The sequence below is a fragment of the Ahaetulla prasina genome, chromosome 4 (genome assembly GCF_028640845.1).
Source record: "Ahaetulla prasina isolate Xishuangbanna chromosome 4, ASM2864084v1, whole genome shotgun sequence".
Lineage (NCBI taxonomy): Eukaryota > Metazoa > Chordata > Lepidosauria > Squamata > Colubridae > Ahaetulla > Ahaetulla prasina.
This window is the reverse complement of record NC_080542.1, coordinates 954,054-978,733: the sequence shown is the minus strand read 5'-3', so window position 1 is coordinate 978,733 and position 24,680 is coordinate 954,054. Positions and strand designations below refer to the sequence as shown.

General features: G+C 53.6%; 1 protein-coding gene across 1 annotated transcript; it reads right to left on the bottom strand.

The window, feature by feature from the left end:
• Positions 1-1,909: 1,909 nt before the first annotated feature.
• Positions 1,910-23,023, bottom strand: FXR2 (FMR1 autosomal homolog 2). Its single transcript, XM_058181954.1, has 17 exons — positions 22,680-23,023; positions 15,511-15,563; positions 11,403-11,496; positions 11,245-11,316; positions 10,159-10,307; positions 8,499-8,592; positions 7,193-7,309; positions 6,753-6,923; positions 5,978-6,056; positions 5,417-5,526; positions 4,730-4,816; positions 4,390-4,600; positions 4,099-4,293; positions 3,753-3,953; positions 3,431-3,526; positions 3,200-3,309; positions 1,910-3,108 (listed from the first exon to the last, which is right to left on the bottom strand). Exons 1-17 carry the CDS (start codon positions 22,728-22,730, stop codon positions 3,001-3,003), a joined length of 1,998 nt encoding a protein of 665 aa, XP_058037937.1. The 5' UTR covers positions 22,731-23,023; the 3' UTR covers positions 1,910-3,000.
• Positions 23,024-24,680: the final 1,657 nt, after the last annotated feature.

Below are 24,680 nucleotides of genomic sequence, written 5' to 3'. Positions count from 1 at the left end.
CAGACTCAGTTTCTGTGCCCCAGCACCCAAAAGACCCCGCTTTGTCCCTCTCTATTCTCAACATTAATTAATTGCTAATTCTCAACATTAAGAAAACTAAGATCATGGCATCCGGTCCTCTCAATTCCTGGCAAGATAGATGGGGAAGAAATGGAGGTAGTGACAGATTTTATTTTCCTGGGCTCCAAGATCACCGCAGATGGGGGCTGCAGCCACAAAATTAAAAGACGCTTGCTCCTGGGGAGGAAAGCCGTGGCAAATCTAGACAGCATACTAAAAAGCAGAGATATCACCCTGCCAACAAAAGTGTGTATAGTCAAGGCTCTGGTTTTCTCAGTTGCAATGGATGGCCGTGAAGGTTGGACCATAAGAAAGGCTGAGCGCCAAAGAATGGAGGCCTTTGAACTCTGGTGCTGGAGAAGATTCCTGCGAGTTCCTTGGACTGCAAGGCCATCCAACCGGTCAGTCCTAGAGGAGATCAACCCTGACTGCTCTTTAGAAGGCCAGATCCTGAAGATGAAACTGAAATACTTTGGCCACCTAATGAGAAGGAAGGACTTCCTGGAGAAGAGCCGAATGCTGGAAAAGATGGAGGGCAAAAGAAGAAGGGGACGACAGAGAACGAGGGGGCTGGATGGAGTCACTGAATGGACTCCAGAGGATGGTAGAGGACAGGAAGGCCTGGAGGAACGTTGTCCATGGGGTCACAATGGGTCGGACACGACTTCGCAACTAACAACAATCACCTGCCAGGGCCTGAAAAGCTAAGACATCCTTCTGTGTTTTCAATTCTGGAGCTTTAAGATGCGTGGAGTTCAACTCCCAGCATTCCCCAGCCATGCTGGCTGGGGAATGCTGGGAGTTGAAGTCCACCCATCTTAAAGCTCCCAAAGTTGGAAACACCCCCCAAACACACACACATACACACAATCAGAGCAGTGGGCAACACTTCTTCCTTCAAACACATCATAACCAATAAAATGATTTTTCAGACAGAAATCTCCAATCAAGAACTATTCGGAACCCGGGCAATTTTCCACCGAGACCAGAGTGCAAAGGTGGGGGGCCCCCCATCCTCAAAATGTGTGGCCCCCCTAAAGGCCAAACCTTGACCTCTGAAGAGGAGGCACCGTTGACTCCTCCCACCTGACCGGATCCGATCCAGCCTGGGTGGTTCCAGATTTTTTCTCTGCAGTCTTCCCCAGGGATTCGAACCCTGATCTGATCTGGCACATCTGAATGTGCTTCTCCCCCCCCCACTCCGCCAAGAGGTCCCGGAATGGGCTGGAGCTACACCTGTTGGTCTCCCTTCCTCTCTGCCTCTTCTGGCTGCTGAGGGATGCCCTCCTTGGGCTAAGCAGTGAAGGAGGGCAGCCTAGTGGGTGAAGATGGATTCCTAGTTTGACCCACTCACACCCCCCCCATTGTGAGAATGTAAAGTTTCCTCCCAGGTGAGGGGCGGGGACCCTCGAGGCCATCAAGTCCACCCAGCAGCTCCTCCAAGGGGTTGTCCAGCCTGTTTTCTCAGGGTCCCTTGGAGGGAGCCCATCTCCCCCTCGCCCATTGGGCTCCTAGTCCCTCCTTGTCCTTAATTCAAGTGATGCTTTTTGCTGTAACTTGGGGGGTTGGAGTCGATGACCTCAAGGGCCCCTTCCAGCTCTGTTCTGATTGACCTAAGGGGGTCTCAACTTTAATTCTGTTGCCAGTTCTCGACTCAACCAGCAACTGGTTTTAACTGGAGATGCTGGGAGGCTCAGAGCCCTCCCCCTTCCCCTGCGTAAGGTCCCAGTAAGCCCCTTCCCCACCGTGGCAGTCCTGGCCCTCCGTGGAACCGGACGGAAATGTAAAAAACCACCAGGGAATCTCACAGGTTGTTTTTTTTTATTTCTCTTTTTAAATACTGTACAGTGAAAAATAAATAGTCTCAACCGTCACAGATCAAATCCCACCCCCCCCATTTCCCCCACCCACAAACACACAAACTTCAGACCGCCAGGCCAGGCGGCCCCGCCGGCTCTTCTCTTGCACAGTGTTTTCAGAAAGGGGAAAGAAAATGGGGGAGGGGGGGGCCGCCAGGGAGGACCCCCGAAGAGGGGCCAGGCTGCAGGCCGTTCTCCCCCCCCTTTTTTTTCCCCCTCCCTAGCCGGGCAAGGGCTGCCTCCCCCGACTCAGCTTGGACCCCTGGGGGCCCTCAGACCCTCTGCCCCTCCTCTTCCTGGGGGCGGGGGGGGGGGGGCTGGCTCTCCCAGGACGGGACCCCTCCTCCAAGAAGCAAAAGAAAGAAACAAAAAGAAGAAAACAAAGCACTCGGCTTTTGTGTGTCCCTGTCTGTGTGTGTGTGTGTGTTTGCGTTATCAGAAGGCACAGGTTGCTCCCCCCTCTTCCTTCCCCAAGTTTTGAATAGCCGGTTTTATTTATATTTATTTTTTTTTCTTTCTCACATTTGTTTCAAAACAAAAACAAAACAAAAAAAGTTTTAAAGTCACCCCCCCCAAAAAAAAAGATGTGTGAAAAGCCATTGTATTTTCACACCCGCCCCCCCCACCGCACACACTCCCTTCTCAGCACCTCTCGGGAGGGGGGGGGGACAAGGACCAGCTCAGGTAGCCTCGGAGACACTCCCCCCCCTCCGTCCCCTTTCACACACAAGAGGGCAGAAACAAACCAGGATTGGGGAGGGGGGGGTTTCGGACTCCCCTACCCGGCTACCATCGCCAACACTTTTAACCAGGATGCGTTTTTAAGAGCCGCGGCACAGAAAGGTTTTTTTCCCGCGTCTTTGGCAAGCTTGGAACGCGCACGAGAGGAAATACCTGGGGTCGGGGGAGGGGGTGTGTGTGGATGTCGGTTTGTTCTGGTTTAAATGATGGTTTGTTTTGTTTCGTTGAACGAGACTGGTCGTGGTTGTTTATTTCGTTTCTCTTGAAGATGGTGTTGCAAGCAGGTGGGAAGGAGGGATCGTTTGGTGGAGAGGAGGAAGAGGAGGCACCGGCAGGGCCCTTAGGACACCCCGTTGACCAGGGCGGCCACCTCCACCTCGCCCCCAGCCGCAGCGCTGTGCTCCCCGTTCTCCGAAGGGCCGTTGACCATCTTGCTGCCTGCCTCTCCCTGGAAGACGGGGGACGAGAGGGACTTTGGCTTCTCTGCCTTCAACCCCCTGGGACCCCCCCCCTGCCCTCCTCAGGGCTCCCCCCCTTACCTTCTGCTTGGGGGGGTTGCCGCCCTCGGGGGTCTTCTCCTGGCTCTCCCTGCGGGGGGGTCCCTGGCGGCTCTGAGACTCGGCTCGGGATATGTAGTCTGCGACGGTCACTGCGGAGAGGAGAGGGTGAAAACGGACATAAGTCCCCTTTTTTCAGCGCCGTTGTGACTTCGGTCACTAAGTGAGCTGTCATTAGGTCGAGGACTGCCTAGGATGCCGTCCGATTCTTACCCGGCTGGCGATCCCGGCTGATGGAGCTGTCCACGCGGTTGCCACGGTTACGGCGCCGTCGGCTTCGGTTGCGTCTCTGCGGCTTCGACTCCTCCTCTGGGTTAAAAAGAAAGGAGGGGCGGGCGGGGGGGGGCGTTGAGAGGGAGGGGTCTTCCCCCCCTCCCCCGACGGAGGGAAGAGGGGCATTGCCTGGAAGCCGTGGGGCCACGGAAAGAGGGGGGGGGGTCCTGCAAAGGAGAGGCCCCCACCTCGAAGGGCCAGCCAGCCTGCTTTCCTCTGGGGTCAGAGGGTGGTTCCCCCCCCCCCAAGAGCCGGCTCTCACCGGTGCCGTTCTCGTTGACGGAGGTGTTGTCCGACTCCAGGGCCCCGTCCATGACGGTGGTGTCTTCGTCGGTGCGACGTCGGCGGGAGCGTCGCCGGCGGTTGCCGAGGGCCTGGGACTCGCTGCCGTCGGTGTCTGCGTTCTGGTCGTTCTCGGTGTTCTCCAGCAGGCTGTACGGGTTGCTGTCGGGGTCTCTCAAGACTGCGGAGAGGAAGGGCGGGTTGGCAGACGGGCTCGTCCTCCGTCCGGCTGTGGGGCAGGCAGAGGCCCCCTTCCTGGCCATCTCCCTCCAACCCCGGGGCTGCCTCTCCTGCCGAGCGCCACCCCCGAGGAGGCAGGCCTGTACCTGAGCTGATGGAGGAGGTGGGGTACTTGCTGCTGCTCCCACGAGGGGCTGGAGCGGGACCCCGGCCTCGCCCTGCCCCTGTCCGCCGCCGGCCGTCTTCCAGGCGAGGGTCCCGATCGCCGGGGGGCGGGCCCTCGTAGTCCTCCCTCTTCTCCGACTCCGTCTCAGAGGTGTTGGAGGCATCCGAGTTGGTAGCTGGTGGGGGGAGGGCGAGAGGAGGAGGTTTTGTCCTGGGGCCCCCGGGGCTTCGTTGGGGGTCCCAGGGGAGAGGCACGAGGCTGCCCTGCTCACCGTAGCCAGAATTGGGTCCCCGGCGCCCCCGGCCGCGCCCGCCGTAGCTGCCGCCGTAAGTCCTGGTGCTGTGCAGGGAGGAGGAGCTCTCGTCCGTGGTGTAGCCCCCCCGCTCTTTGTCCCCGCGGCTGGAGAGGGGCCGGAAGCCCAGCCCGATCTGGCGCAGCTGCTCGTCGATCTGCAGTCTCTCCAGGCGCAGCTGCTCCACTTCCTGTCCAGGGAGGAGGAAGAGGAGGGTTGAGGAGGGGCTGGAGGGCTCAGGCCAGGCAGGGGGACCCTGGAGAAATGGGGGAAGGGAGGGGGGGTCCTGCTTGCCCAGGATCCGCCCTTTGGGTCTTGCCTGGAGGTAGGAGAGGTGGTATTCCAGCAGGGCCTGGGCGTTGCTGATGTTCTCTCGCGTCCCCACAAAGATGAAGGGCACCATGCCCTGCAGAGAGAAGGGAGGAAGAGGAAGAGGGAAGATGGTGGCAAGGCCTCTCCGCCCCAGGAGTGGGGGGTCTTGGTGGGGAGGGGGAGGAGGGGCAAAGGCCCAGGTGAGGCTGCATCGTTCGTTTTGAGGAGGACGTGGACAAAGCAGAGAGGAGGCGAAGGGGATAGAGGAAGCCCAGAGAGGGAGGGGAGGGGGCTCAGGGGTCAGCTGGGCATCCTCGCAGCCACAGCAACCCAAGGGGCTGCCCCGCAGGACCCCTGAAAGGAGCAAGGGGTGGGAGGGCCTGGCGTGCCTGCCCTTGTCTCAGGCTGGCCTAGAAGGAGACGGGCAGTCAAGGAGGGGCAGGAAAGGCTCCTGGGAAGAAGGGGCGCAAATGGCCCTGGGGACCCTCTGAGCTGGGTCATTTCCTTGAAGATGTTTCATGACCCAACTAGGGAACGTCATCAGTGCACTTATCATGATGGTATCACCTAGCTGGGTCATGAAACGCCCGTAAGCACTGAGGACCCCACAGTTGCGCCCCGAGCTACAAATACGGTCGGAAATGACCCTGTTTTGAGAGTGGGGCCCGGCCTGGTGCAATTGGCTCGACGTTACCTCCTCCCGAGGGTTCTTCTTGTCGTTGTCCCCTTCCACCCGCACTCGGACCACGCCGGATTTGTCCACAATCTCCTGGATGACCTTCCCATTCTTGCCTATCACCTTTCCTGCAGAGAGAGAGGGAGAGAGAGAGAGCAAGCAGGGCCATTAAGAGAAGGGCAGAAGGCAGAGGTGCCTGGGGCCACCTCACCCGGCTTGGAGCTCAGCCAAACGGGGAGCCCGCTGGTGCCGTCTTGCCTTGAAGGGGGACCAGATGGCCCCCACCACCACCACCACCGAGGAGGCGCCTCCGTAGCGTGGCCAGAAGGGATGCTCGGTCAGAGGCTGGCGAGCTATTCTGCACAGCCCAGGGGTCAAACCCTTAGACCAGGGGTCTCCCACTTTGGCCACTTTTAAGACTGGTGGACTCCCAGAGTTCCCCAGCTGGCCTGAGAGGGTCCGGAGAGCCCAAGTGACCGGCTGGTGCTGCCCATCAAGCCAAGAGCCGAGGAAATATATTTGGGGAGGCCGCAGGGGAACCCAGATGGCGTGGAGAAGGGACCAGATTGTTTTACTCACCGACCAGATTCCGGGGCACCTGGACCGAATCCTCTGAGAATTCCAGGAAGCTCCTGGCCTGCTTGCAGGCTTCGGGGGTCTAAGGGCAAAACAGGGAGACCACTGACTCACCCTTATGACGCCATGAGCCACAGCAGCGTCCTGCACAGGCTGGGCATCCTCAGGTTACCGGCCCAGGAGATGGTCAGCCCCACCCCACCCCACCCCTTCCACCAAGGAGCAGCCCATCCTCCCTTCCTCTTCCTCATCTCTCTCTGGAGCTGTTGGATGGACAAATGCTTACACGCAGTCCTTGACTTACAACAGTTCGCTTAGTGGCCATTTGAAGTTACAACGGCACTGAAAAATCTGACTTATGACCCTTTTTTACACTTCCCCCTGGAACTTAACAACCAGGCTACTAATTTATCAACTGCAAGCGATTCACTTAACAAACCTGGCAAGCGATGGGCACAACTCAATTAATGATAGAAATTCGGGGCCCAGTTGGGTCATAAGTTGAGGACTCCCTGTATTATCCTAGTTTCTTTAAAAAGAAAAAACTCTTTCAACGCCGAACTTGCTGTGGGACTTCAGCTCCAGATGTAGCTCCTTGTGTTAAACTCTGGTCACCCAATTCACCCTATGGGGAACCGGCTGCCATTTGTGCCCCCCAACACAGACTTCCTGGCTCTGAAGTGGGGGCGAGAGAGAGAGAGCCCAGGCCTGCTTGGTGGGAGAGGGTGCCAGACCCCTCTCACACAAACACACACACACTCACACATCATCTCCTCACCTCCCCGTAGATGCGGAAGGTGCAGGTCTCCTCGTCCAACTCGATGGCGGTGACGCCCACCACTTTACGGGCCTGCTGGATGTTGGCGCCGTGGGTGCCGATGGCCAGGCCCATCAGGTCCTCGCGCACCGTGAACTCCTCCTGGAAGGCCGAGGCCAGCTGCTTGCTCGTCTGCAAGGAAGGAGGGAGACCGATGGGAATCGGGGGGGCGAGGGGGGGGCAGCCCTTCCAAATGGCCTGCGCCCCACTTCTCCCCTCCCACCCTCCTCCCCAGCTGTGGGACCGGATCCAAAACATTTGGGGCTCCCAGAAGCAGATATACGAGGTCTCCATGTAAAATACCAGTGCTTTTGAGTGGGTTGAGCCACTGCTTTCAGGCCCAGAGCCCCCCCCCCCACGGGCCCGCCTGCTTTCCCCCTCGCTCCCCATCCCTCTCTGACCTCCAAGTGTTTGTTGGCCTCCTCGTTGCGCGACATCAGCATGAGTTTTGTTCGGATGCTGCGCAGGTGCATGTCGCCCAGCAGAGCCGCCCTCTTGACGGTGGACTCGTTCGTGGACTAAAGAGAGAAGAGGGGGGGAAGCAGCTGTAGCCCCCCCGTTCCTGGACCAGCAGCCAGGAGGAATCAGGCCTTAAGTTTGCGTTCGCAAGGAGGAAAACAACTCTCTGCAACCCAGAGAGACAAAAAATCCCTGAATTGCTTAAAAAACAGAAGCTCCATTCAAGAATTTCTCTGTGATTTTAGCTCTTCGGGACAGACTGAAAAAGCGATGTGTACAGCCAACTGGATTATCTGCGTAAAAGCATCTGCTGAGTTCAAGAGAGCGCAGTTCTGAATCCAATTAAGTTTACGTGGAATATATTTAGCAGAGATGCTAACTAGATGCTTCAAGGAGAGAAGCAACCTGGAATTGAGGAGAAACTTCCTAGCAGCGAGGACAATTAACCAGGGGAACAGCTTGCCACCAGACGTTGTGGATGCTCCAATACCAGAGGCATTTAAGAAGAGACTGGACAGCCACTTGTCTGGAATGGTATAAGGTCCCCTGCTTGAGCGGAAGGTTGGACTAGAAGACCTCCCAGGTCCCTTCCAACTCTGTTATTCTATTACTCTGATGCCAAAAGACCGCTGCCCAGGGTGTTCTGGGTGCGGAACAACAAACTGTTCATGAATTAGAATAAAAGAGATCCTGAGCGTCATTCACCAATTTTAGGAAGGTTGAACTGAGTCACCTCTGAATGTAACAGCCTTTCTACACATGGCCACCAGAGGGCAGTCAAGAACAGGGCTTAGCCAATTACTAGGGGTAGTTCTTCACTTACAACTTATGACGGGGTTTCACATTCATGACCATTCCAGCATTTCTGTGGTCACAATTTGGGTGCTCGGCCTGTATTTACGACGGTCGCAGTGTCCTGGGGGGGTTCTGCGACTCGCCAATCGTGACCCTTTCTGACCGGGCAAGCTGGATTCGCTTAAAGACCACACAATTCGCTTAACGACTGCCTTAACTCACTGAATAGCCACCGGGGGGGGAGGGGGGGGGAAGGGTCGCAAAATTGGACGCGAGTCACTGAACAAGTGTTCTGCTTAGGCATGGAAATTCTGGGCTCAACTATCGTCATAAGTCGAGGACCGCCTGTCCCGGGCATTCCTGTGGCACCAGGTCCTTCGGCCAAACCGTTCCGTGGACTGACACTTACCCCAGCACGCGCACCCCCCACCCCCCCAAAGGGTGGCTTCTTACCAGGATGATGAGTTCGCTGCTGGTGGGACTGAGGAAGATGGAATCTGCCCCCACCGCCTTCTTGAATTCCTTGTGCACATTTTCATTGGTGCAGCTGTGGGGGGGGGGGGGGACAAAGTGGGGGGGGGGGAGAAGGCCATTTAGCAGCACCCTGGAGAGAAGCAGCCACTTGCTTTTTTTCCAGGAGGCAACAGGGCCTGTCTTATTTATTTATTTATTTATTAATCATATTTATATACCGCCCTATCTCCCGAAGGACTCAGGGCGGTTTACAGGCACTTAAAAAACACATAAACACATAAATACAATATAAAAACAATTAAAAAACTTATTCTATAAGCCCGTTATTAAAATATAAAAATAAAACCCAATTAAAACCCATAAATTTAAAATCTAGCTCAGTCCTGCACAATTAAATAGGTATGTTTTAAGCCCGCGGCGGAAGGTCCGGAGGTCCGAAAGCTGACGAAGTCCGGGGGGTAGTTCGTTCCAGAGGGTGGGAGCACCCACAGAGAAGGCCCTTCCCCTGGGTGTCGCCAGACGACATTGCCTCGCTGACGGCACCCTGAGGAGACCCTCTCTATGAGAGCGCACGGGTCGGTGAGAGGTATTCGGTAGCAGTAGGCGGTCCCGTAGGCAGTCTGGGTCTTTCCTACCAAGGAGTTTCTTTGGCTCTTCAGATGTGCTCCTTCTTCCCTTCCCCACCACCCTCCAGTCAGAGCCGAAGAAGCTCCGTGGATGAGAAGGGAAACGTCTTCCAAAGGAAAAAACCAGGAAGTCCAGTTGCCTTTGGGACAACCGTCACCTGGATGGCCGAGAACCTCCAGAGGCTGCAGCAGCTCTTGGTCCCAAAGTAGAGTTTCCAAACCTTGGCGGCTTTTAAGACCTGTGGACTTCAACTCCCAGAATTCCCCAGCTGGCTCTTTTTTCACTTTGCTGAAGTCCTCGACTTACAACAGGTTGTTCAAAGTTGCAACGGCATGGAAAAAAAGTGACTTGTGACCGTTTGTCACACGACTGTGGCATCACCCCTGTGGTCACGTGATCAGAATCCAGGGGTTTGGCAACCGGTTCATACTTATGACGGTCGCAGTGTCCCGTGTGTGTGTGTGTGTGTGTGTGTCCCACGATCCTCTTTGGCGACCTTCTGACAAGCAAACTCAACGGGGAAGGCCAAATTCGCTTAACCCACCAGGTTATTAAACTTATAAACGGCAGAAATTCACTTAACAACGCTGGCAAGAAGGGTCACAAAATGAGGTAAAACTCACTTAACAACAGATACTTTGGACTGAATTGTGCTCGTAAGTCGAGGACTACTCATATTACAGCTACTGCATTCCCACCATCTATTCAGAAAGTTACAAAGGATAGGACCAATGTAGTCCATGCGGAGTGCTGTTCGAACCTTTGCTGACCGGGGGATTCTGGGAGTTGGAAGTCCAGAAGTCTTAAAAGTGGCCGAGGTTGCCCATCCCAATTCCAAAGCCACCAGCCAAAGCCCCTGGGCTCCACTCTCCTTTCCGAGAAAGAATCAAGAGCTGGGGGGGGGGATCCCAAGTTTTGAGTTGAGCCTACAAAGCATAAAAAGGCCAGATTTGGCCAACAACTGGCAATTTTCCGCCAGGCGGACCCGCAAATTCCCGCCTAGGACACTCACGCCTCCTTGAGGTCTTCTGGGACTGCAATTGTGCACTTGAAGAAGCTGCACTTGGTGGCCACTTTGCTGGGGTTGACGGGCCGCAATCGCTCCAGGGTGACGATTTCGTTGTAGATGGCATCGCAAGCCGCGTATTCTATGACGTAAAACTGCAAGAGAGGGTGAGGTCGGACGGGAAGCAGAGGAGGGAGGGGAACGGGCAGCTCTCCAAGAGGCACCGCTGGTGAGAAAAGTGAGGGAACTCCCCAAAGGAGACAAAGATGAAAAGAACTCGCACGCAAAATCTGTCTAAATATTGCAACTGGAAGGGGAAAAAGTAAGAAAGAGAGAGAGAGGGAGGGAGGGAAAGGAAGAAGAGAAAGGAACAAAGGAAGGAGGGAAGGTGGGAGGAGGAAGGAAGGAGGAGGGAGGGAGAAATGGAAGGAAGAGAAAAGGAAGGAAGGAAAGGTAGGTGGAGGAGAAAGGAAGGGAGAAAAGGAAGGAAAAAGGTGGGAGGAGAAAGAAAGAAAGAAAGAAAGAAAGAAAGAAAGAAAGAAAGAAAGAAAGAAAGAAAGAAAGAAAGAAAGAAAGAAAGAAAAAGAAAGAAAGACAGAGGAGAAAGGGAGGGAGGGAGGGCAATTTTTTTCCAGAGAGAGGTGGGATATTTCCTGAAACAGCCCCTCCCTCTGACAGTTTGATCCCAAAGGCTTTGTGGAAACAGGGAGCCTTCCTTGGCCCTGCCCTGCCCATTCTAGAGCCTGCTCTGTGAGCCCTCTTGGTCTCCAAGTCCGAACCCTACTTGCCTTCTAAGACAGAGCATCTCAACCTTGACCGCTTCGAAATGCACAGCCTACAACTCCCAAGGCTAGCTGGGGAATTCTGGCAGTTGGAAGTCCGGCCGAGGTTGAGAAACACGAAGATCAGCTAGATGCCAAATCTCCCAATGCTAAGTTATTCCTGCCATTTTTCCTCAAAGTGAAGTTTATTTGCTTTACCCTAATTCTAAATTCTCCTCCTCCTCCTCCTCATGATTAAAGGGGCTGGCCCCCTGCCACCCCAGGCGCAGCTGGATGAAAGAGAGAGAGAGAGACAGAGAGACAGACTTACATCCCCTTTCATCATCCGGACTCTGGCCAGCCACCAGCCGCAGGGCTCGTGCTCGTTCGCGCGGGAATAAACCTAAAAACACAAAAGGTTTGAGCCGAGCCGGCCCCTTCCCTCCAGGACTGCCCTGCCCCCCCCCCACCGAAATAGCCGGGACTCACCTCCACCTCGTCCCCTTCCGAGATCTCTTTACTGTAATCTGTGGGTGGGGGCAGCCGCACGTCACCAAAGGGGATTTGACGTTCTGGCTGCCAGCTAGAAAAAGACAAGACCAGATCAGCAAGAACAAGGACCGAAGAAGCTCCAGGCTTAATGGGGAATCAACCGTCAAGAATCAGAGGAGAGGGCATTCCGGAAAGCCATTAGGGGCTGGACTAGAAGACCTCCGAGGTCCCTACCAGCCCTATTACTTTGTGTTCTATGCCCTCTACAAGTCCGTCACCTAATTGTGACCGTGGGGCCAAAAAACAACCTCTCTGGCACCCAGTGGCAGAATCTATCATGGAGATTTTGCCGACTTCCCGAGTAAGAAATGATATTTTGCAACTTCGGTGTAGGTTCCCAATCTTCCTCTCAAGATTTCAGATTTTCTATTCTCGTTTTGTATCTTACATTTGCACTGAAATACGATGTGAATGTATAATGCAATAGACTGATAAATAACTGCGCTCTCTGGGCTGCCCACCGCTGGCTACGGAGTTGGGCGCTTCCGTATCTGACCCCGGCTCCTATTAGCCTTTCCGCCGAGAGAGGGAGACGCCATCTGAAGTCGTGTAAGACGGGAGAAAGAAAATGGCTTTAAGAGTCCGTCCAGCTGTGAGTTGGGCTGCTGCAAGGCCGGCTGTAGCCCCCCTCTCCCTTTCCAGGGGTCAAGCGTCGGCCAGCCTGGCCAGCTAGACCTGGAAAAAAGGGGGCGCTTGTTCTCCTCCCTGGCTCCCCGAATCATCAGAAGGGAACAAGCCACAATTTGCAATGGTGGTTTATTTCAGCCGGGATTTAAAATAAAAAAACAACCCTCCACCTTCAGGAGCCTGGGGGAGGGGAGGGAAGTGGAAGTGCCCACCCTGAGCAGAATCAGGCTGCAGGGTGAGGCTGGGAAGGGCTTTGCTTCTTCACACACACACACCGCCCTTCCCCAAGGCCCCTGCGGAGAGCCTGCAGCCCTGGGAACTGGCCATGGTGCTGCAGGGCTAGCCAGCCTTTCTACACACACCCACACCCAGGGAAGAAGCCGGGCAGGTGGGCAGGCAGCAGCTGGCAGGAGCTACATCCAACCAGCTGACCGAGGCATGGCCTTGGCTGCCAGGGAAGTGGCCTGGAGAAAGCAACCTTGGGCCTAGACCCCCCCCCCTCCCAAGCGTGGGGAACAGAAGCCGGAGGGCAGGCAGGCCGACCCCCCTCCTGCAACAATGGGAGGGAAGGATAAAGTGGCTCAGCTGCTGCGGGATGCCCTGAGTCATCTGGCTGTGGCTGGGCCAAGAAGTTGGAGCGTTGTCATTCTTATCTCAGCACACGCACACACAGTCAATCCACCCACCCTCCTTTTCACAAATCCAGAAGAACGGACTCTGAGAGAATAACAGAATGGGAAGGGCCTTCAGAGGTCATCTAGTCCAACCCCCTGCTCAGGCAGGTGACCCGACACTATTTCAGAGAAATGGTTGTCCAATCTCTTCTGGAAAGCCTCCAGTGAGGGAGCAGCCACAACTTCTGGTGGCAAGCCGTTCCACCGGTTCACTGTCGTCACTGTCAGGAAACGTCTCCTTAGTTCCAGCTTCTAGTAACCTCTGAGGCTGGGCCTGTTCCTCCGGGGGCTTCGGTGGGAGACCCACTGCCACCCCACCAACTCAAGGCTGCTGTGCCCTGCTTTGCGAGGGCTCTTGGCAACCTGTCCTGTGTCCCCTCCCGCCAAAGAACGGAGGGCTTGCCCTGAACTCTTTCAGCAGGGGGGGGGGTCTCTCCCCTCCAATTAAAACAAAGAAGACACCCCCCGCCCCGTTTAAAAGAAAGAGAAACCGGACTGGCATTTGGCCAGAAACAACTCAGGCATCCAAGTTTGATTACAGGAAGTCCTCGACTTAAAACAGTTCATTTAGTGACCGTTCGAAGTTACGACAGACCTGAAAAAAGGGACTTGGGTTAGGGCCCTTTTTCACAGTTGCAAGCTTTGCGGCCTCATCCTCCCCCCCCCCGGTCACGTGACCAAATTCAGATGCTCAGAAGCTGACTCGTATTTACGACGGTCGCAGGGTTCCTGGATCACAGGATCCCCTTTCACGACCTTCTGACAACAGGGAAGCCGGATCCACTTAACCAACAGGTTACTAACTGAACAACTGTTAAGTGATTCGCTTAACGACTAGGGTAAAGAAGGCCGTAAAGTGGGGCAAAATTGACTTAACGGATGTCTCTCTTAGTGACAAACGTGGGGGCTTGGTTGTGGTCATAAGTCGAGGACTGCCCTGTAACCTCTGCTCTCTCAGAACAGGCAAAGCCATTTCAAGTAGGCTGCAGCTACCAAGGGTCCAAACTTTGGCTGAGCATGCCCAGAAGTGGACGGAGGCCCTAAACAGTGAGGAGGGGAGGGGAGGGGAGGGGAATGGCTGAAGGTCAAGACAAGGTTTTCCCAGGTAAGGATCTGGGCCTCAGGGAGGTAACAACCGTGCCAGGAATTTGTCTGGCTTAAGACATTACTCTGCTCAGTGCTGACAGCTTTATACTTTGTTCATTAAACTGAGTTTTATTATTATTATAACTTTTATTTATATTGTTTATTATTATTACTATTAATAAAATAGCTTTATTATTATTATCACCATCATCATCTCTTTTACTCATTAAACAGGAAACAAGTCAACTGGACATTTAAAAATGGATCAGAAATATCATTGACTGGGCTGATAGGTATCCACCAAGTATCTTCTTAAAATTAAAATCTTCTTTAAAAATATCTTCTTCTTTTATTATTATTATTATAAACTTTTATTCATTAAACATGAAAGTCACTGAACATTCAAAAAGGCATCACAAATAGAATAGAATAGAATAGAATTTTTATTGGCCAAGTGTGATTGGACACACAAGGAATTTGTCTTGGCGCATACACTCTCAGTGTACATAAAAGAAAAGATACCTTCATCAAGGTACAACATTTACAACACAATTGATGGTCAATATATCAATATAAATTGACTGGCACTGATTGACTGGCACTGATGGGTTGATAGGGGCTGCTACCAGCCTTCTAGGTATCAACCAAGGACCTTCTTAAGATGTACAATGTTCCAAGCAGTGCAGTTTTTTGCAGTTCCATTGGTGTTAATGCAGGAAGCTGCAATTTGTTGATGTAGCTTATAAAATTCTTGGACATTGTACCAAGTGCCCCGATGATGATGATGATGATAATAATAATAATACTAATATTATATATATAGTTACTTATTAATATATAATAATAATTATATTATTAATCTGGCACTTTCATCTATTCAATACCCACTATAAAATAAAATGATTTATATCTGCCTTCAATGATGGGTAGCTCTCTTTATAATATTTTTATAATATTTCAGTGTGACATTTTATGCTTTTTTTATATCTCTGGGTTTTCACCCGTTGGCTGTGCGCCACCCTGAGTCTCCTTCGGTGAGACGGGCAGCGAGTTGATGAATAAAATAAGGCAAACCGATGGAAGCAGCGTAAAAGTCATAACTTAAAATTGGAAAAGGAAAACAAGATAAAGGAGCGTGGCCGAAGAGGCTTCCGAAAGCCAGGCACCCTGTCAACGAGCCCACTGTCTCCGGAGAGTTTTCCAGGATAAACTGGTTGGCCTTTTCCGGGAGTTGAGCGTGGAAAGGAAGAAAGAGAAAGTCTTCCGCGCTCGACATTTGGAGAAGGCCAAGCCGTTCATTCTGATGTAAGAGGACCAGGCCAGACGAAAGCGGAGGGTTGATCAAACATGGCGTCCACGTAAGACGCAGTGCCAAAGCAAGTATTCCATTATCGTGGCTTAACAATGGCTGAGATGGTGGCTGTGAACCAAACCCCGGAATCCAGGATTTCTGAAGGCAGCCAGAGGGAACCCTGCCAGGGAGACCATTCTTTGTAAGAGCACAGGGAGACCTGAATGCTTAGTCAGGTATCCTCTGAGTAACCCCTGCCCCAAAGCTATCCACTAAACAGGGCGGGGCCTGCCCCTGCCAGCTCTTCTCCCACCTCCTGTGACAAAGAGACCATGTGGGGGGGGGGGGGGGGGTGTCAAACACTCACTTGTTCTCAAAGGAGATTGTGACCGAATCTTCGTGTACATCTTTCACAAAACCCTGCAGGGGAAGAAGAAAAAAAGACAAGAAGGCTCCGTGTTACCATCATTTAAAGCCCTTGGTCAAGTTTTAAGCGAAGCGCAGAGACCTCCCCAATCAGCAAGATGATGACCAAGCTGGACCAAGGGAACATCTTGGAATCAAGACTGCAGAAATTGAGGCTTGGGGTAAAATCAAGCGCTGGAATCAGAGAAGGGGGGGGACGACGACTCAGAAGCGACATTACTGGCAACTGTGATTTTGCAAAAAACAAAATTATTCTGAGGCAGTGAGAGAGACCAAGACTAGACAACTTTTACACATGGGATGAAGTTAGGAGGGAAAACCATGTTGCATTATCTGCTTGATTCTTAACCCACCCAAGCAAAACGCACTTGGGTTGGGGGCCCAGAGGTTCCATGCCCACCCCCAGACTCTGGCTACTTTAGGGTCCGGAGAGGGTCTCCCAACTATACAAAACTCTCTTGCGTCTAGAAACCTTGCCTTTCGGAAGCCTCCAGCTGTGGGGATTAGCTGGACTTGCCAATCAGGTCCTTGCAGCAGGTCAGCCAGGCATGCGAAGAAGGTCCTGGGGGCTGTTTGTGCACCCCTCCTGCCCTCCCCCCCCCAGGTCAGCTTCATGCATGTTGTCAACCACCCCCTCAGGAGGGCAAAGTGGGCACAAGCGATTCTCAGAGGTTTCAACACCAGCCTGAGTTTAGCCGATCTTCTCACCCACCTATTCCTTGTCACAGGTAAATTAATTCTGAGATGGGCATTCCGGCCACCTAGTCCGAGAGGGAATGTGACTTAGGGGACCCCCTCCCCACCCCGAAACCAGAGCTAGGTCCTGACTTCTTCTTCCCATCTGTTTATTGGGAATGGCTTCTCTTCCACTTTCCCAAAGGTCTGAGGCAATTCCAGGACAAGGAGACAAACTTCTCAAGTGCCCAGTTTATATACCATCCAAGCAAACAATGTGAGATTCGCCCCTCGAAACTCGAGAACTCCTAGGGAAAAATAAAACACAGGCGCAGAGAACAAATCTTGAACGCAAAGTGTGATTAAATTAGTTCCTTTTCCATCTTTGAAGGAACAGTATAGTCTGGGACGGGGATATGTACCGGGCAGGAAGCTAATCTGATGCTGTAATCCACCAAAGGGGAAACAATCCAGATTCCTCTGATTTCTTTGCAGCCCTATAAGGAGCATTTACAACCAGCTAACACTGATGATGTTACCTAGTTGGGTCATGAAATTGTCCGCAAGAAAACCGTTAAACTCAGAGAGCACCAAGGATCTCACAGTCTTCTTCCTCCTCCCCCTCTGCTCCTTCTTCCTCTCCTCCTTTCTCCTCCTCCTCCCGTCTTCCTTCTTCTCTCCATAAAGCCCCCTTCCTTCCACCACTGAGAATGTTACCAGTTTGGGTAATGAAGCCTCTGCGAGAAAGCCACTAAGATCAGGCAACACCAAGGACCCCCAGGGTTCTCCTTCTCCTCTTTGCAAACCCCACGGCCTTCTAGCACTGATGGGGTTCCCTAGTTGGGCCATGAAATGCCTGCGAGGAAACCCCCCAAGTTCAGAGAGCACCAAGGACCCCCCTTCTCAGTTCAACCCTGACTCTTCGACTGGATTCTTCTGTTTGCCAGATGCCAAAGAAAACTTTTGCAAACTTCTTCCCGGAAGTGCAGTTAACACCAGCTTCCCCTTCTTCGCCCACCGCCCCTGCCAGACGGGCACTTGTTGTTAACAAAGCTGGGTGAGAAGAAAGGCAACCCGTAGATTTATCCTCGAGGGAGGGGAAAACATGAACTTGGGATTGTGCAGAACACCCTGCGTGTCCAAAGGGTGACAGAAGGAACAGGTGGGAGGGGGGGGGGAGGACTGCTCTGCCAGCTGCCCAATTCCAAGGGGGCAGATATACCACCTTCCTTCCTCCAAAGTTGGCTTAAAACTGCCCGAGCTTTGTTGATAGGAAATGTCGCCACACCAGCTAACAAAAGCGAAAGACATATTTCCCACTTAAGACGAGTGGACTTCAATTCCCAGAATTCAAGCAAGGCTGGCTGGGGAATTCTGGGAGTTGATGTCCCCACCTCTAAAAGTGGCTACGGGCAGGAAACCCTGAGCAGGAGGAATAAGACAGATCTGGTAACCTCAGAAGCCAGTTCCTGCTTGGCAATGTTGGCTAGAAGAGGGTTTGTTCTCCAGTGTACAGTTTCCCTAGCTGCCCTAGAGATTCTGGAGGCTAAAATATATGAAAAACGGTGGCAGGAACTGGGTCTGGCCACTCTAGTGAAAAGAAGGATTAGGGGTAACATGACAGCGGTCTTCCAATATTAAAGGGGCTGCCCCAAAGAAGGGGTCAACCTAGTCTCCAAAGCACCAGAAGGCAGGAGAAAGAAACTAAACAAGGAGAGAAACAATCTAGGAGAAACTTCCTGGCTGTGAGGACAATTAACCAGTGGAACTGCTTGCCACCAGACGTTGTTGTTGGTCCAACACTGGAGGTTTTCAAAAAAAGATTGGACAACCATTTGTCTGAAATGCTATGGCGTCTCCTGCCCCAGCAGTGTTGTGACCCAGGCCCATAGTAATAAACTTAGTCCCTGGAAAAACAAAACGTATTCGAACAGCTGGGAATTACTTCATTCCCAGCGTCATTCAACTCAAAAGTAAAACAAATGCCTCCCAACACAAATTCCTCAGTTATCTCACAAACCTTAGTCCAATTAGGCAAACTGCCAAAGGCCCTTCCTGGCAAAAATTCAGAAGACACCAATATGAAACGAATGCAACAAGACAAAGCTATCAATGTTGTTTTCCGGCAAAGAGCCCAAATGCCATTGCTGGTCTTTTAAGCCTTAGGGGAGGGGCCAATCATCTCCTGGCCTTACTCCCGAGTTGTCCTCTTTGCTTGAGCTGCTCTTGCCTTCTGGCAGCTCTTCTCATGCGGGCATTAGGAACAGGCTCCTCCATTTCCTCTGCCTCACTACTATCAGTCTCTGGAGGCTCTGGAGTCTTCACCTCACTTCCCGATGGCCCTGGCCTCACCTCAGCCTCATCGCTGTCCGACTCTGTTGCCAGCTCCATAGGCTGCTGACGGACCACAACAAGCAGGGGATTGGACTAGAAGACCTCCAAGGTCCCTTTCCAACGCTGTTATTCTGTACATTTGTCACAAAAGAACTGCCCGAACTCCACAGCAGGCCTGAGCTGCCTCTTGTGCAGCCTTCATGAAGCAGCGTGTGGGTTGGGTTGCCCTCCCTGCAGGCACCATGTGTCAGGGCTCGGCTCTCTGAGGGGCCCAAACGGGCCTCAGAGGTCAGCTGTACATCAACAGTTTTTGTAAGGGAATCCCGTGGATTTCTCTCTTGAGCCTGTGGTTATGCAACAGATCCCAAGACTGGATCACTGCATGCTTTCCTCTCCTGTGGTCTGCACAACCAGTCTCTGCATCTCCTTCAGAGCGTCGCAGGTAGTTCTCGATTTACAACCATTCGTTTAGTGACCATTCAAAGTTACAACAGCGACTTAGGACCATTTTTCACACTCCCGACCGTTGCAGCCATCCCCATGGTTATGCGATCAAAATGCAGATGCTTGGCAAGAGACTCCTTTTTATGACGGTCGCAATGTCCCGGGGTACCGTGATACCTCTTTGCGACCTTCTGACAAGCAAAATGGGGGAAGCCAGATTCATTTAACAACCGTGGCATTAACAATCGCAGCGATTCACTTAACGACGGTGGCCAGAAAAATCGTAAAATGGGGACAGAATTCAAACAACGGCCTCGTTTAGCAAGAGTAATTTGGGGCGCAATGGTGGTCGTAAGTCGAGGACTTCCTGCCCCCTTCTCCAACAGCAAAGATCATTTCATTCATTTAGCGCAGACGCCCTAAGCAGCTCCCCTGGCGTTGGGCAAGGCCCAGCATCCCGGGAGTCTATTTATATCTCCTGCCTCCCTTTACCTGACACCCCCCCCCAACCCGCCTCCCGGGGGGGGGGTCATGCTGACGGTCTAAAATAAAACTCGCTGTGTGTGTGTTCTGTGCTGCGCTTGTGACACCTCCTTACGAGGTTCAGGGAATCTCTTCCTTAGGTTTCAACTTCACTCGCGATAGGAAAACCACACACCTGGCCGGCCCTCCGGGGCTGCTTCTCTTTTGGGTATTAACAAGGTTGATTTCTTTCTTTTTGCTCCCATCTTCCTGCCAAGCCACCCCTGGATCAGCCTCAGGGGGGCAAAACTTTGCCCTGGGAGGGCAAGGACCTGCCGCGAGGATTGACTCCCCCAGAACCATCTGGACAGGCCGAGTAGCTTTGCGACCCATTTGCCCGATTGAAGCAGCAGGAACTTAGAAAGAGACTTTAAGTTCTGGCAAATCTTTCCAAGCCTCTCTAAGGGGGATGGATGCCTTCCTAAGGGTCGGTCTGCACCTCCCATCGGCCCTTTGCCAGGGGGGTCAGCCGCTTTTTCTAGCTGAGATGCAGGAGGTCTTAGTTCGACTCTCAGAAGGCCGCAATTTGCCACCAAAGGCAAGAGGCCTTTCCCACCCAGACTCCGCCAGGGGGGAAAGCTATCTTTGCCCTGGGGGTCAGCAGCTGCCAGGCCTCTTCTGAGAAGCAGAAAGAACCGGCTACCGGAGCTGGTCCCTGGCATTCTGACCAAGGGCTACTTGGATCGCACCCAGCTGCGGCTGACAAGGCAAATTTCCTGCCTGTACAAATTCTTTTTTCTTTTTCTGGAAACGAAACACCTTGTCGCTGAGTCCAAACACCCTGAGGGTTTGTGTCCCTAAGCCACAAACCCCCATGGCTGGCTGCACCCATGATCTGACATGAGAGCATCGCTTAAGTTGTTAGCCCTGGAAGGGGCTACGCCTGACTTAAGGCAGGAGTCCATCTCTAAGAAATGCAGAACAATCCAGACAATTTCAGAAAAAGACCAAGGGAAAGCAGATTGGCGGGTGGTAAGACACCCAGAGACCGGGGCTCAAAGAAAGCTAAAGTTAGCAAATTCGCCTAGGCAAAGGTATTGGTGGGTAGAGAGAGCGGTGGGGTGCCACTGTCAGAGCTAGTTCATAAGGCCAGCGTTATTCCAATGGTGGATAATGAATTTCAGCCCTGTGTGAGCCCCTCTGGAAGGCATGTGAGGAAGAGCCACAGGTTCTAAAGGGATCACAGAAATGTGGATCTGGAAGCACAGAATCCTACCCTCCTGTGGGCCAAGACCTCGCTTTCAAATCACAATGGCTAATTTTAGCCTTTGCCAGGGTTCTAGGGCCGTGGGAAACCACCCCACCTTATGTCTTGCGTGAACCAGACAGGTAGAGAAGATCCCACGCAGACAACACAATGCCAAAAAAGCTTATTTAAAAAAAAACAAACATGCCAGGATGGAAAACCACAGCCAAGGATGTAGATTTGAAGTTGGCAATATGGCAGAATGGCTTCTTCTATCCAGGATAAGCCGCCGTGCTACAAATACGGGACGCAGGGATTGAAGCTTCTTCTGAATCCATGAAGAGAAAAGTGGCTCTTCCTTTCCCCCAGTGCCGGTTGCTCAAACGGAGTCTTTTGAGGACATGTGAGGTCTGCCCGATTGCTGGTAAAAAATACTGTGTTATGGCAAACTTATGACTTTAAAAATAACTTACTTGATAAAGATGCCATAGCACAGCACATACAAACAGGCTGAAAATAACCTGCCCGGCTCAGAGAGCCAAGGATTAGGCCTCAAAAGATTTCTGCCTTTGATTTGTGGACATCTCTATGTCAAACAGGGTCTGGCAGGACTCCATCTTGAGGTGGGAGGTCTAAAATTAGCCAAACACACAATCCCACCGCCACCCCTTAAACTAAAATATGAAGACGCTAGGTTAGGTTACTCCAATGTGGAACCAGCAGTTATACTAAACTTATTTCTCTGCTATGCAGACCAACAAAAGACTCACACTGCACATTCCGAGGTACCTGCTTCCTTATCTGAATATTACACACACACACACATCAATATCGTTCCTGCATGTCTGATTGCGGCCCTGCACAGCTATTAAAGAACAGACGGCGTCAAATCCAGCAACTGTACCATCATCATGTTTCTAGAAAAAGGACAGCCAGCTTTCCTCCCTCCGAAGAGGGCAAACTCCCTGGTCTTAAAAAACCAACAATCCCGGAGCTGTCCAACACACAGCCAAAGAGACTTAAGTGGTTCTCAAGCCAAAGCGGAGAAACGCAAAAGTTGGGTGTTTCTCCCCTGGGTAACCACTGTAGTTTTCTGAGTTTGGCCAAGGCTTCCCTTGAAAACAAAAATATCTGAAATGTTCAGGGAAAGTGAAAATCCCGCAAGGAAAGCAGCAAAGAGACGTTACTGGAAAGAGATGGGATGTTTTTTTGTTTGGCAGGGAAGGAAACGTCCCTCCTTCCTCTACCAGGATGGGATCCCTTCCTGGCAATAAATAAGGGTCTCTACGGGGGTAGAGCTAACCCGTTTCAAAACTGGGGGTCCCTCCCCTTGTCCCCCCCCCTTTTTTAAAAAAAAAAAATACAAGCTGAGGCAGCTTTCCTAACACAGAGAGGAAGAGGAGCAGTTTTTACTTCCTTGCCCTTGAAAGACCCTGCCCTCCCTCTCTCACCCACCCACCCCCACAATTGGGGAAACCACCCTCATCCCTTTAACAAGGCGGGAGGAGCGTTTTGAGGGGCGGGGAGGGGGGAGCTGTGCCCGAAGGAGCCCCAGGGCAGTCCTCCCTCCGGACCCCCCCCTCCCCACCTGGCCCTGCCAATCAAAGCCCCGAGGGATACAGTTTCCAGGCCTGGGAGACCCTCTCGCCCGGCCAGCCACGTGGGGGGGGGGGAAGCTCCCCCTTCTTTTCCTAGGGGGGGGTTGAAAGGAGGGGAGACCCCCCCCCACTCTTAGAGGGACCACTAGGCCGCCCTGCTGCCCCTCGGCCTGGGGTGGGGAGAGGGTCTCGCTCGGGCCGTCCGGCCTGCGGGCTCCTCTTCTTCTTCTTCTTCTCCTGCAACCCCCCACCGCCGCCACGCCCCTCCCCTTTGCCCGGCTCTCCCAGGCGACGGGGCCCCGCCCTCCGGTCGCCATGGCAACCCCTCCTCCTCCCCCCCCCTCCCCTCACCTTGTAGAAGGCCCCGTTGGAGCCCCGCACTTCCACGGGCAGGCCCTCCATGGGCCCCGCGGCGGAGGCGGCCGACAAGGGCGAGGAGCCCCGCGAGGGTTGGGCCCCCGCCGCCGCCACCGGTGGGGGGATGGGGGCGGGGCGGGGCCCGGCCTCCTCCGGCTCGGCCACCGTGACCGGCCCCGGGCGAGGCCTGGGAAGGCCCGGCCCGCTCGCTCAGGCGCTCTTCCTTCTCCTCCTCCTGGGCCTCGGCCTCTCGTGGCGGGCTCCCCGCAGCCTCCGCGGCCGAGCTGAGCGAGCGAGAGACCTCCCCTCACGGAACGCGCGCCCTTACCCCCCCCCCGGCCCCACGGACGGCCGTGCGTGCCGTGCGTGCGCTCTGCGACTGCGCCGAAAGACGCGCCGCCTCCCCAGCGCGAGCTCGACCACGCCCACCCCGACGGACGCGCCAATGCGCGCCGCTGTCCGGCGCTCGCGGCTACGCCCGTCGACCAATGGCGAGGAGGTTGGGAGGGGGGAACCGCGCTGGCCACGCCCCCTCCCTTCTTTTTCAGCTTAAGCTCTCGTTTCTCTTCACACTCCTCCTCCCTCCGCGGCCAATGGGAAAGGAAAGGCGGGGTTTCTCCCGAGAACCTTTCCTTCGGCGCAGGCGCAGTAGCCGTTCCGAGCGTTGCTCAACGCCCTCCGACGGGGTTCCCTTTTAAGTTCCACCCACCCTTCCCCCTAGTGGCCAATGACGAGTCGTCTCTCATCCTGGGTATCCAATCAGAGAATAGAGAGGCCGCCCCTCCTCCTTCAGGCGCCTCTTGCGACGCCCTCGCCCCACCATTGGCTGGTCGCTTTTTAAAAATTCCTCCTGCCTCGGCGAAGTGAGGTGATATTAACCAATCGGAAGACAGGAGCGGATTCACCCTGAGCGCCCATTGGGTGGAAGTGGGAGAGGGGCGGGATGCGGCAGAGCCCGGTCGGGAGCACGTGGCTGTCCACCGCGGTCCATCTTGGCGCCCGGTCGCAGCTCCGGGGCGGCGTCGGCGCTCCCGCCGTGCCTGTCCCCGACGGGGCTGACGCTGCGCGGCCCGGAACAGAGGAGGAGGAGGACGAGAGCCCCCCTTCCACCTCTTGTGAAAATTCTTGGCTGGTTTTAGCCTGTTTAGCGCTTGGATGGGAGACCACCCAGCGATCCCAGGGCAGCAAACTCCTGGGAAGTCGTTGCGCATCTCGGGGAAATGCGCTCCTTGCTCCGCAAGTGGAGCTCCACTCAGGGAAACGTCCCCCCCGCCATCCCTTGCCCAGAAATTAAGGCAGGTTTACCTGTGTGAATGTGTCAATCCAATCAGATTGATGGGGCTATAAAAAAACCCTTCCTTTGAGATCCGCCTCCCGCTTTCTACACCCTCCTCCTTGACTTTGCTCCATACCAGCCCTGATCAGATGGGCAGGGGGGCAATCGGCAAAAAGGAAGGGCACCTTTTTTAAAAATTCCACTTGTATTATCTTTCTAAATAATTCAAGGCATTATCTATCTTTGTAACACAAATGCACACAGGACTCCTTTCCTCCTGTTTTTGCCTCAACAACAACCCTGTGAGGTGGGTTGGGCTTAAGTCAGAGAATATCTGGCAGAAAGTCACCTGGCCAGTTTCCTGCCTAAGGCGAGACTAGAACTCCCAGTCCCCTGGTGATTGGCCCAAAGTCACCCAGCAGGCTTTCATGGATAAAGCTGGACTCTTCAGAACAAGGGTCTCCAACCTTGGTCCCTTGGTACCTTGATGAACGTATCTTTTCTTTTATGTACACTGAGAGCATCTGCACCAAGACAAATTCCTTGTGTGTCCAATCACACTTGGCCAATAAAAAATTCTATTCTATTTAAGACTTGTGGACTTCAACTCCCAGCAAAGCTGGCTGAGGAACTCTGGGAGTTGAAGTCCACAAGTCTTACAGGGACCAAGGTTGGAGACCCCTGCTTCAGAAGGCTGCCCCCCACCCGCTCTTTGGAGA

Bases quoted from the DNA above. Each gene is read 5' to 3' on its own strand.
- FXR2 (XM_058181954.1), bottom strand. From the start codon at position 22,730: ATGGAGGGCCTGCCCGTGGAAGTGCGGGGCTCCAACGGGGCCTTCTAC. The intron at 15,564-22,679 runs GTGAGGGGAGGG...CTTCCCCTGCAG, and splicing joins CCAACGGGGCCTTCTACAAG to GGTTTTGTGAAAGATGTACA. The intron at 7,310-8,498 runs GTAAGAAGCCAC...TTCTCTCTTTAG, and splicing joins GCAGCGAACTCATCATCCTG to TCCACGAACGAGTCCACCGT.